The 13,010-nt window shown below is 46.2% G+C and overlaps 1 protein-coding gene across 1 annotated transcript in view; it reads right to left on the reverse strand.

The window, feature by feature from the left end:
• cux2b (cut-like homeobox 2b) overlaps positions 1–10,984 on the reverse strand; it is a 51,221-nt gene extending 40,237 nt beyond the window's left edge. Inside the window, exons 1-2 of the mRNA XM_068720955.1 lie at positions 10,703–10,984; positions 8,089–8,136 (exon numbers count right to left, since the gene is read on the reverse strand). Of these exons, the coding sequence (XP_068577056.1) occupies positions 8,089–8,124 (36 nt within the window). The 5' untranslated portion in view covers positions 8,125–8,136; positions 10,703–10,984. The remainder of the gene's footprint in view (positions 1–8,088; positions 8,137–10,702) is intronic.
• Positions 10,985–13,010: the final 2,026 nt, after the last annotated feature.

The raw sequence follows: 13,010 nt of genomic DNA on the forward strand, positions 1-13,010 counted from the left end.
CTCAGAAGGGATGAGCCCCTCCCTGCTTCCAGAGTTATTTCACTTGCAGCTGCTTGTTTTAATAGAGCCACATGTTAATTAGTATTGTAGTTAATCCCATATTACAGAGACCCAAACTGTCAGGTCATATTATAAACAATCGGTCCTAATGTTCGTGCATGTGACATTTGGAGCTGCTATCTCTCCTAGCAAAATGTTCCCTAGGTACTAATTGGCCTACTTTACGCTGTCTTTCTTTGAATTGCCAGTTTCTTTATCATTTAGGATATTAGCCATGACAAGCATCATCCCGTATACCATAGCGCCACTAAAAGTGGAGAGGAGCGGCATCTTTTCCTCCTTCTTTTCTTTTTTGCAGAGGGACAGCAAAAAATGTGAATAAATGATTCACACCATCGGGTAAAACAGTGAGATCTACCTTCATGGGATATTAAATACAATTTGAAAGAAGAATAAAAGTTCAAACACTTAGCCAGCAGCAAAGTAAGTGTAACTTTTCTCCGCTTGCATTATTTAAGATAGGCTCCATCATTTTATCAATCTATCGATCTCTCACCAGAAAGATGAAAATGGAAAAATAATGAGGCCGATGAATGCTGTGTAAAGAACATCAATGTGCAAAATTTAATTATCTGTGCTGGAAAGAGACGGAAAATGTGTCGGCTGTTTTCTAAAACAAAAAAAAAAAAAAAAAAGTGAAAAAGGAGCAGTTAATATTTTTCCCTCTCTGCATATTTTAATTACCAGATCAATCATAACTACGTGCTGCAGCACTGCAGAGAAAAGAAAATTGCCAGTCTAAATGAAAAACAATAGATTTGCTTTAAAGTCTTCGCTCTTTTGAAGTCTAAATTAAAATTTCAGGTGCCTTAACAAGAACCTTCTTCAGAAAGTTATGATATTTAATTAGCGTGTTTAGATTTCGCTGAAATTAAACTTCACAGCTGAGCATCATGTGAAATGAAGACCGGTATTCCTTCAGCGGGGGGGGACACCTCGGATGAACAGAGGGAATTAAATCACTTCGGCACACGAGGGCTGAGCGTCCTCTGACAGGAGCTGGTGTTCTTCTGACTCGTGCTGCCGCTGGCCTGATCTGAGGCCGGGCCGCGGCGCTCGACGGAGCGGAGAAACAACTTTGCTCTCTGACTGTGTCCGAGCAGCTCCGATTCTCCGCCTGGAATCGGAGAGTCGCGCCGTAGAATTGGCGGAGCAGCTCTCCCGTTCCGCCTCTTCCTCCTCGCATGAGCCTTTCCTGGTTGTGCGAGCGCTGATGTTTATTTCTCCTGGCATGTCCTCGCCGGCGCTGAGCCACCGATTTCACACATTTTTATTGGCTAATTTGACTGTGCTCTTGCCAGCAGCTGAGCGTGAGCCAGGAGTCGGAGAATCCCGGAGACGGAGCTGTACTGCTACTGTTGCTGCTCTCTGACTTAGGATGCCTGCAGGGAGCGGGGGGAGCGGGGGGTGGGGGGGAGGCTCTCACCTGTCTCATAACAAGTAGTTGACCATGTTAGACTGAGGCCAGCTATCTAAGAAACCGCCTCTTAGATTAGTTACTGTCTGCTGCCGGTGAGTGTCTGTTTGGTGAGGGGTCAGCAGGGGAATGTGATTGCCTGTCTCTTAAGGTGACAGGGGTTTAGAGGAGCGGATGTACAGCCAGCCAGACGTCCAATAGGAGCGGTGCAGTCGGCGGCGTGCGTGCGTCCATCCTCAAACACGGCTAACATTTGCACAGCAGCGGCAGTCAGGCGTGACGTCTCCGGGCTCTGAGGTTTGTGCTGTCAGGACGGTAGAAATTAAACCTGGCACTGCAGAGCAGAATGTGCTGAAACTCATCAATTCCACATGGCTAGAGAGCCAAGTGCCTATTTATAACATCCCCCCCCCCCCCTCCCCCCTCCCTCTCCCTCTTCTTTACCTGGTGTGCATCCCTGGCTCTAAACACGCATCCATAATGATGAATACACCCAACCGGGATGCTCCGACAGGGCATCAGTCAGGACAGGAAAACAAACACGCCAACACACACATACACACACACACACACACACACACACACACACACACACACACACCATCAGATCAGCAGAGGAGGGATAAGACTGACACTGGGAAGGCTGATGGAAAGGTTGAGGCGTCTCAGCATAAAAACACCCAGCAGAATCACAGCAATCAGTCACCACAAAGGAAACAAACAAGGGCAGTCAGATATATTAAACTTCTTCAAAAGGCCCAATCTGGAGCTGAGATACGGCGCTCCGCGGCTGAAACACCGCCACCCAAATTCTGTTGTTGGTTTTTTTTACGTTGCCATTGACTGAATTGATGACATTTCATTTTAAAAGTTACTCTCTGAGCTTCTGAGAGACAGACTGACAGTAAAAATGTGTTTCAATTTCACGAAGTTTCATTTGTTGTTCAGAAATGCTAGTCGTGATTGTGTTGCTTTGCATTTCAGTTGTAGATATCTACATTTACAGCTTCAAAGCAAGATCACTGTAAGAATAAGTCACGTGATAAAAGTCAAATTCATGAGAGCAAAAAAAAGTTTTGCTCACTTCAACACAGTGAAGGGTGTTACTGCTACAGACTGATTTGCTATGAGCAGGCAGCAACCTCCAGTTCTGAGAAGTGACGTAGCAAACATGAGTTTATGGTCCCGCTTGTTCCAAGGCTTCTTCAAAGCTGCAGGACGTTGATTTAGTGAACTATGGTCCCACTTTGAGTAAAATAAGACAATAGAGCGCGGTATTCCCTGAGGCGTGGCTACCTTGCGGTCGACAGGTCTCTAGCATAGCGTTGAGTTGAGTTTTCAGTTCATGAAAGTTAACGGCAACGTTTCGAGACGTCGGAAAAACCAAGATGGCGACGGTGAAAATGCTGAACTCAAGGCTTCAAAACCGCGGTCGACAAACCACTGGGTGACGCCATAATGACTACATCCACCTCTTAAAAACAGACACTGTACCAACTTTTCATGTTGAAGCTGTACAGTAGCTAGCTAGCAACATACGTGCCGACTACTGTGTCCAAAATCACTCTCAAATTATTGTTTCTCTTATTTAGTCATGGAGCTTCGAGATCATTTGCAATAACTGCTAAAGCATCTTTGTCTACTGCTTAAAGCAACTTTGCTCGTGTGCACATGGCTCTTTGAGTTTAATTTAATTTATAGCCACCTTTAAGATTTACTTTGTGTTCAGTCTGCGCTACGTTTTAGCATTCATTGTTATTCTGTAATGTGGCCACAGTGGCCACTGTCCACGGCAAACAACAAACTAGGTCAATGAACAGTTGTTACGACAAGTAAGTAGCTGAACACAAAAAATGAAGGAGCTAATTTGTAGACGGTGTTCTGAAGTGAATCTGTGAAATGCAATGAGCCCGCCTCCCAAAAAGCAGCTCCGCCTTCGACTGGACTATTTGTTCATGTTGTCATTAGATGAGAAGAAGAATCAGAGGTGAGACGGACAGCCGTACAACATGTGATCCAATATCCACATACAAGCGTGTTTGTCTTTGACGGATCATAATCAATTAAAGTCAACTTTAAAGTAATAAAGACTGGAACAGTAAGCGAACAGGAGTGTATTGAGCTTGGGTCAAAGCGGCTTTTCAGGCGAGGACATTCACCCTCTGGAGATGCAGAGGACGTAAAAGACTCAAGGAAGGTACTATCTAATGTCCAATTACCCCCCCCACCCCCCCACCCCCACATGCCTTCCCCTGTGCTCTGTCTCCATCTCCTCTCCCTACCGTCTTGCCTCCCACCTTCCTTCCCTCTCCTTAGTATGAAGAGGACACAAGTGATAAACCAGGAGCAGAGAGCCGGTGGTTTACATGGCCCTGGAGCCCATTATGTTCCCCACAATAGGCTGGAGGCCTGGACGTGCTGTGAATAGGTAATGGCCTGGAGATCCTGGGCCTGGCCTGCTGCTCAATGAGCCTGAGACAGCCGAGCAGGAGACAGGCATTAGAGATACCTCGTCAGCCCAGAATGGAGCAGTCTGGCCATAGCCGGGGGGGGGGGGGGGGGGGGGGGGGGGGGGATGGGAGAGTGGGATTGAGTGAGAGCGGTAGCAGGGTGTCGTAAATGCCCCTTACATAAGGTAGGGCATGAATAATAACACAAAGGGAATATTCAGAGGTAACTGTGAGGCAGGGATTTCACTTTATTGGCAGGAATATTGGCCTATAATGCACAATATGCACAGAAATCAACACCAGCTTGTTTTTTAAAACGGCGCGCGGCGTAGAAGCCGCTTTCACATCACGCCGTGCGACTCTGCCGCTCGCCTGTTCCGACCCCATCTTCCCAAGTTAGCCATCCACTCAAGCAATCTGTACCTAATAACCGCAAGGTTTAGCCCATGATGAAGATCTGTCTTCATTGAGCTGGAAAAGCTGTAGCGTCGCCGAGCATTTTTCCTAACGGCGCAGTCCCTCATCTATGAAAGTGCCATAGAGCCCCTCAGACAATTAGGCAGGGAAAAGCTTTATGACCGTTAGACTCACTCAGTGAGCGGCACTCTCACCGCCAGCGCCGCCAGGAGCGCTGGCTCGTGCAGAAAGGTAATTACGGAGCCTCTCATAATGACACGGAGGAAGCTTGCGTCATAACACCCACAGCCTTTTATCATAGCGCCGTAATTAATTATCATCTTTTACTCTTTGATTCATTCCACTATTCATAACATATTCATACATTCAAGAGAAATTATCATTTCCTTCAGGAATTAATCAAAAGGAGGAAGAGCTGGTCGTCTCTCGATGGATGATCAAAGGCGGTGTTTGCCTACCTCGCTGCACGGCGGGCGAGCTCAGGGCAAGGCTCTGAAGCGCTCTGCTCCTCCACCACTCTGGTCAAATCATCTGCAAGATGCTTTACACGACCGGGTTCAGGTCTGAAAGCACAGCTGCAGATGTTTCTGATGAATGAGCGGCAGATGGATGTGACAATCCTAACAACCGGAGTGAGTTTGTCCCCCGTCCAATGTACGTTCTGACGACGCGGACGAGGAAACACGAAGCACCGTGAAAAGCTCACGGAACGTCTTTTCTCCCTGAATGTGAAGAGTGAGTCACATAGGCGAGAAGCAGCAGCCATTTTGGGATTTCTTTACTCAAGTTTCATGGAGTTGAAAAGCTGCTGTATAGTCAAAATACCTGCCGTGCTCTCGTGGAAAACGAGCAGCAACAACAACACACGAAAACATTGTCTTCCCCCCACATCATCACTTCCCAACCTCAGGGGGAGAAATGGCACAGTTAGACTCATAAACAGGTGTCCACCGGCCCCCAGTTCGCAGCACTTTAATAGCTGTTTGATGTTTTTGATGTCTAGTCAGCTCGATCGTACCTTGCTGCTTGATAATGAGGGCCAATAATGATTCCTGAGCTTGAGGGGTTAATGGTATGTAACCGGCAGAGCTGCTAATTACACGTTACAAACTATTTATCAGAATCTCCATCTGCGCAAGCACCACAACTCTCATTGTGCACGCTAAATTACTCCACGGATTATCATTGTAAAGCAAGTTTCAGTAATTAGGGACCCATACTGCTGTTTTCTTTCTCGGGGAGCACCAAACGACACCAAGATGAGAGGGGGAAAATAGAATGACTGGTTAATTTAGGCCTGATACATTCACATTGGTGCAGGCTGATTGTGAGGAGGAATCTGCCTAAAAAAAAAAAAAAAAAAAAAAAAGACGACAAATATGTAGGAGAAATCTGTCACTGTTCTCCTTCTTTCCACCTCACAAAGGTTCAGCCCGAGGGGAGTTTACACCCTAAAGTGAGAGGGAAGTGTAAATTGTATTGAGAAGCTCATACAGTCTTGGTGAGACTTGGAGCAGACTGCTTTCTCTACGTTCCGATGGCAGCGAGTGTGAAAGTTGTGTGAACAGTGTGGTCCAACGGGGCCCATCTCTCTCCAGCGATCAGTTATTTGAGAAATAACTGTCATATCCCTCAGCCCCAAAGGTGTGCCTGAGACCGCGGAGACATGTACCATCTCCTCTTCTTCTCCTCCGTAAATTTTTATTAAAATTACCTTCATTATAAGACAGTGTTCATTATAAAACCAAAAACGCCGGTCTCCCAGGGCCCTGTGGATTAATAAGGACAGCGGTGTATTTTAAGCCGTAAACTCAGCTCCTCACTGTCCTTAATCTCCTTCCTACTTCACAAGGCCAAATTAACACCTCTCCTCAGCTCTGACGGGACCTCATTAGCAAACTTCCAGGGAAAGAAAGAGGAGAGCAGAACGAAAAAGAGGAGAAGAAGGAGGGAAGCGACCAATGACAGCCACCAGCTCTGGGATTAACCCTTTCTCCTCCTCCAGCTCCTCGGAAAAAAAAAAAAACTAGGTCGGCAACGTGTTTCTAATCAGTCGCCTGGTTAGCGATAATTAGAAGGCGAGATTGGACGGGAGAAGAGAGAGAAAGTGGGTGGGGAACATTGAAATGAAAAAGAAAAGAAAGAGAACCTGTCATGTCGCAAACACTTCAAAGGAGCCGACTTCTCCTTTAGAAGTGGCAGGATGAGGGTCCAAATACCATGAGGCACTCCTCTGGGCCTCCATACTGGGAGGAGGAAGGGGGGAGGTGGGGTGGAAGTAAGGACCCATTTCTTTCTCACATGTATGCACCCTCTCACACACACACACACACACACACACACACACACACATGCCAGGACTATCGTTCACCACCTGTACAGTGCAGCTGCAGGGGAGCTTTAGTCTCTCCCAAACCACACAGCCAAACAGGCACATCCAGCTCCACCTTCTCGTCACATTCTCCCCCTGCAGCAGCAGGTCCAGGTCCCACAGCTTACACCGAGGTCGCGCAGACTACCGCTGGGTAAAGTTCATGAGCCTCCGCAAGCTGTTTGACATTACCAATAAGGTCAAAGTGTATCAGAAAACACCAGAGGATTATATTATTATGGTGTGCCGAGTTACTCGCTGCACCTCGAGATCAAAAAAAAAAAAAAAACATAGCCGAGGCTTCTTCTTTTTTCTCTCTCGCAGGAAGCTTACTTATCAATGCGCAGAACATAAGCTTGTGAAAGGTACACAAGAGAGACCGAGAGGAACCCAGACAGGCCTGCAGCTAGCAAGAAGAAAAAAAAAATCATCGCTCATTATCAGCCATCTATTTTATCTACTATGAAACATCTCTAGACTCCCAGTTGTCAGACATCAATGGTGCTTAAATTAATCCTGTGGGTTCCTGTTTGCACAATAAAGACATGGAAGGGTGCTTCTGATATTTGTGCGACTCTACAGTTAGAGCAATTGAATTAGCACACAAATCAACCACAGTGGTAGCGCCGGGTGCAGTGTTGAAGAATGTGATAGCTCCCTGCCAGGGAACACGGTTGCATGGGCATAGTCAATTATAAAGCATTAAAAAGAATCTGCCAATAATCACTTCCAAGAGAACTGAACAATCCATGCTGAGTGTTCTCGTGTTTACCGACGGTGGGGCTTTCAGGTTAGCGCTGAGCGGGAGTTTAGAGGGGAGAGCGAGACTGAAAACATATTTGTGGTATCATTTCCATAAGCCTTTGCTTTGCCGACCGTAACGCGGCTCACAAATGTGATTTATGACCTTGGTTTAATGGCACGGAGCAGAGTCTTGGTAGGTATCAGATGACTTTTTCAATATGGCGACGTCAGAGGGGGCACGGTGAATGCACCATCACAACAGGAAATGAGGGCTTGTCTCAGCCAAGAAAATATGAGAAGCCAGATATCTGATCATCTAATGGCAGATAGATGCTACTTCACTTTGACAGAAAAGGCATCAGTCAATAAGCGCCAGATGAGCAGCAACACAGAAAGCATGCCATGGATTCCTCGCCCTGATCGAATCGTTCCTTCCAGAGGCACGCTGATCTGCAGCGGTCAGTGTGCGGATAGTATCCAGCAGGGGTATCTCTTGTGTCAGTAAATTAGAACGTGAAGCTGAGGAAATCATCAATAAAAATGCAACTTAGTGGTTTCTAGACGTTCTATGTCGTGTTCCGCAGAACCCGTAAATGCTTCTTGTGTCTGTAAAGGGCCATGTGACTCACCTGGGCCTGGAAACTCTTGAGAACAGGTGCCACCATCTCCCGGACTTCCTGTGCACAAACCGAAAAAAGCAAACTCAGTCTCAGCATTTTCTATATTGCAGATGCTCCACCTGTTTAGGAATCAGGTTGGCCCCAGCGAGCTCCAGAAGAAAGAGGACTGAAGAGCTTTAATGTTAATGGATTCTCTCCATAGCTGCTTTTAACACGGCATGTGTGTGTGTGTGTGTGTGTGTGTGTGTGTGTGTGTGTGTGTGTGTGTGAGAGTGAGGTATGTTGCTATGGGGTGTGGGTATTAGTGGTTAAACCTAAAGGGTTTGAGTGGGCATGTTTGAAAAGTGGGGCTTTCCAGGAGCTTGCGTTAGAGCTCAGAGATCCAGACTTGTGCGAGCTCCCACAGCCTCAGGTAAGGGGATTGTGCTGCCAGTGGTGACAGCCTGATCCTGTCTTAAACGCCTGTATTATACTGACAAGATTACAGCACCACACTACACACTCCGGCTGAGACAGACGGGCAGCACAGCCACAGCAAATAGCCTGAGGGCTCATTTATGAAATATAAAAATATTCTCTTTGACTTCAGCTTAGATGTCAATGGATGATCATCTCAAAGAAGATGATTTAAAAAAAAAAAAAAAGGACAAAAATCACATCTGTATCATTCATAGATTTAGCTTCTCGTGTATTCGGTACAATCCACCTTAATTGCCATTTTGCCGTACAAAAGTGAATTGGAAGGAAGTCTTGGCACATTTTAAACGTAATACACGAGAAAACAAAAAAAAAAGCAGCAACCATAAAATACAATTCCTTCTGAGGGACATCAAATAATTAATAATGACAGATACAATTTGGCAAACTGTAGTTTAGTAGCGTTGTGTTATTCCTGCTATAGTAATGGTGTTCCTAGTAAAAGAACTCCTCGGTTAAAGGTCCAGGAGGTCACCTGTACACAAGATTGTTATCCTCTTTGCTCAAGCTGTCACTATATATCCTGACAGTAGTGCATGAGACGGATCGTCAGGCTCCTCTGCCTCCTCTTAGTGCTCCTAATGACATGTGCAAGAGTCCACAATTCCAAAACAACCAATCAGAGCCGCCTCTGATCCGAGTCAGATCAGAATTCTCGTGAATTCTGTTCAAACTAGGCAGCGCTGATCAAATCTAAATTCTGATGTCTGATGTCACTGCATTGCCTCTTTCTCGCCGCAAATGTTTGCAGAAACACATATTACTGTTTTATTGTTTCTGAACACATTTGAGGTGAGAAGTAGTCAATGCAGTCACAGAAGCTCGATTCACATTTGATCAGCGCCGCCTAGTTTTACAGTTTGATCAGAGTTCAGGAGCCTCTGATTGACAGCCGCGTCGGAGACTCCTCGGCTCTGATTTGTTGTTTTCCTTTCAGCCGCGGTGACATCTTGCAAATGCCTAAGGTGAGGCAGAGGAACCTGATGTTTTCACAGATTATCTGTCTCGTGCACTACTATCAGATGAAGTGACAGGTTCAGTAAATATGACAGAAAGTTATTTTCTGTGAAAGCTACCAACTGAACCTTTAAGTTCAGTATAAACTTTGGTGATGAGTCCTGCTCAGGGAGGATGATGATCTAAGCAGCACCATTAGCATGTCTAGCTTGAACATGTGCATTGCTGATCAGATTCAGAGGTGTGTGTAAAAAAAAAAGGGCAGTGGAGAAAGTATTCACAGATATGTACGCTGAAAGAGGTGAAGCGTGCTGCGATTGTCCTCTTCATGCTGGTCACAAAGAGACAAAATCCTCAGAACTCATTCTGCGCTAATACAGAGTTCAGCTGGAGAAAATATTCGGCGTTAGACAAGGTTTCTTTTCTAAGCTGTAGCAGAGGGGAATAACACATTTCTTACTAAAGGGACTGCAATTTTGGAAGACCTCCACTTAATTTGGCCAACTCAGACAGCTGAAGCCTCAAATTAGCTTGGGCTGAACTTTAGAATGCGTGTTTGCAGAGAGCGAGGAGTGTGGATGCTGCGCCTCATCTCTTTCACCGGAATAAAAAATGTCTTCGCAGCCGATGTAGTCAAGAGGAACAACTACAGCGACCGAGAACCTCTTCAACATGAATGGACTCGAGAGCATTATTTAAAGACAGACTTAGAAACATCAACCTCTCCTTTATTAAAATGCTTCCTCTCTTTGTACTCATCTTTAATAAAACTTTTAGTTTCGTGAAGCAGCACATACAGCGTGTTTGTGTTAGACATGTCGACATCAGCTGTGTGGTTGAAAGTAAGCAGTGAAGTTGTGCTTACCTTTAGTTAATGAGCCCTGTGGCCCCTCATCACACCCAGCCAGAGGCCGGCGTTGCTGCAAGGCCTCGGCATTTAAATATCAACGGAGGTACTGGAAGAGGACGAGTGGGCTAACCCTGACTCCTCAAGCGCCGCGCTGTCGTTAATATACGCTAATGCAGATTTTACAAAAGAAATAAATAATTCCCTGCACAAAGGTGTACGCGGGGGCTCGAGTGGCGGCGGTGGCACAGACGGTGTCAGCTGCTGCTGAAGTGAAGATGAGGAAAAACACATGGAGTTAAGAGAATGGGGGGGGGAGGCGGGGGGGGGGGGTGGACTCACCTCGGGGACATTTCTCTTGAACTCCCTGCTCAGCTCTACCAGGTGCTTGTGGGAATGTTCGCTCTCCTCTTGTCGACCAGCCAGCTCAGACGCTACAGAGTTTAGCTCCCTCTACAAAACACACAAAAGAGAGAGGGGGACGGTGAGAGGGGGGGGAGAGAGAGAGAGGGAGAGACGGCACTTTAGGGAGCCTGCCAACGCTCATCCAGTAAAGCTTAGAGTGTACATAAATAAAAATACACTGCTGAATATTAACAATGTAATCCTTCATGATCTCACAGCAGTAATACTTACAGCTAGCCCTGGCCCATAAATAATTAAGCCAAAATAAATCCAATGCCTACAGTAGCAGAAGGCCTTTTAGATAATCAGTATTTGAAATAATCAATACGCTTGCAACAGCTATAGAGCGCCAGTGAGGGAGCGGGGCGGGAGGGAGGGGGGAGAGTGAGAGTGAGAGAGACAGCGGAGGGGCGGGAGGGGGGGGGGGGTGGAGTCACGTGTAGAGACCCAATAACCTGACATACACTCTTGCAAACAAATGGAGCTTCCTCCTGAAATGAAGGGCTGCTTCTTAAGCCCGGCCAGGACCTGATTCAAACACACAAACGCCTCGCTCGCTGTCGTGATTACCACGGGTCAGATCTATTTTCACCCTCCATTCAGTCCGTCTCCCATCACCTGCACCGATCGTTACATCGATCCGCCACCGATTTCCAATACATGACAGCAGCCTCCATAGCTTTAACCAAATTACCCTTTTTGCTGCAACAACAGCCCTGTGTGTGCTTTTCCATTAATGTCCATGCACATCTTCTTCTTCTTCTTCTTCTTCTTCTTCTTCTTCTGCATGTCTCTGCTGTGCGAAAAATGAGAGCTCCACCCCGGCAACATGTCTGATCCACTATTCAAAGCCGTCTGTGCAGCAAGCATTTCATCAGAACCTTGCATTCATGCTGGACTCAGCTGCACCACATGCCATCCACAAATCCGATATTATCGATCCGTCATCCAATTCCCGGCTCTTTCAGCAAACAGGGGGGGGGCGGGGGAGAGGGGGGGGGGGACAGATTCAAATTCTGCTCTCCTGAACTGAGCAGCTGTACATTCACCTCCTCTTCATTCTGACTGCGATGCTCAGTAATTGATGAGGATCTTCTCTTGTAACTGCTGGGTTACAGTGTAAAAAGTTGGGGGGGGGGGATTCAATTACCACTGCGAATTTATATATGACGCCGGGAAATTAAATTGACTGTTTTAATTAATCTGCAGTCTTACTTAAAGGCAATTTAATAAATCATCACACAAGGAAGAACAAAAAAAAAAGAGAGAGAAAATGGAAGGGTGCGGCGGCCGCCCATCGTTCAGAGGAGCAGGCCGTTAATTGAAGGGCTGCTGGTTCAAGTCCCTGATTGACGAGTCAGACAGTGGCTGAAGTTGGACTGAGTTTAGAGGAAACGCAATGAGCCGAGACGCGACACTATAACACTATAACACCACAACGTGCGTCTGTGTCGCTCACCTGGGTTCCAGGTGAACGCCGTGCTGCCGAGGACAATTCATTAAACGTAACACAACTCTACTGACAACAATGGAGGAACACTGTAGTTTTTACAAAACATCGCTGAACATCAATAAATAGAGCATTTGATGAGGACTGTTTTCAACCGCTGATCGATACACAGTCGGTGCGTGTTCACCAGGACAGTGTGCAATTAACTCAAAATGAATGTCTGTGTTCATCTTAACGATGGAACATCTTTAAGGGGAATATTGTTATTATTGCACTTTCTTACCGACAGTTTGATGAGAGGATTGATACCGACACTAAATATAAATCTACAGCGAACAGGCAATTAGCTCAGCTTAGCATAAAGACTAGAGGCAGTGGGAAACTTAGCCAGCAAACACCTTTAAAGCTAATTCTAGGCTTTTAATTTGAACAATTGAAGAGTAAAAACAACAAGTTGTTGTTTTAGAGAGCAGCATGCTTGAACTATTTCTCAGCTGAGTGCACCGACTTCCTGGAATCTCCACTGATTGCCTCGCAAACTCTCTGCGACAACGACAAAGTCTCCAGAAGTGAGAAATAAGCCTGTATGAGGCTTTGGCCACACAGGTAATACTTGTTATTAGGATCAATCTGTTGTTGGTTTTCGGTCTTTTAATGGGATTTGTCCAGGGATCACCGGGTCGGCAGTTCGATCCCCGGCTCCTCCTGTCAACAGTCAAAGCGACCTTGTTACAGTGTGAACCCTAAATGTCCCGATGCCACTGTTTGACTGCATGTCTCTTGTGACAAAGACAG

The sequence above is a fragment of the Cebidichthys violaceus genome, unplaced genomic scaffold (assembly GCF_023349555.1).
Source record: "Cebidichthys violaceus isolate CVI_PGR_0920_01 unplaced genomic scaffold, fCebVio1.0.p SCAF_26, whole genome shotgun sequence".
Taxonomy (NCBI): domain Eukaryota; kingdom Metazoa; phylum Chordata; class Actinopteri; order Perciformes; family Stichaeidae; genus Cebidichthys; species Cebidichthys violaceus.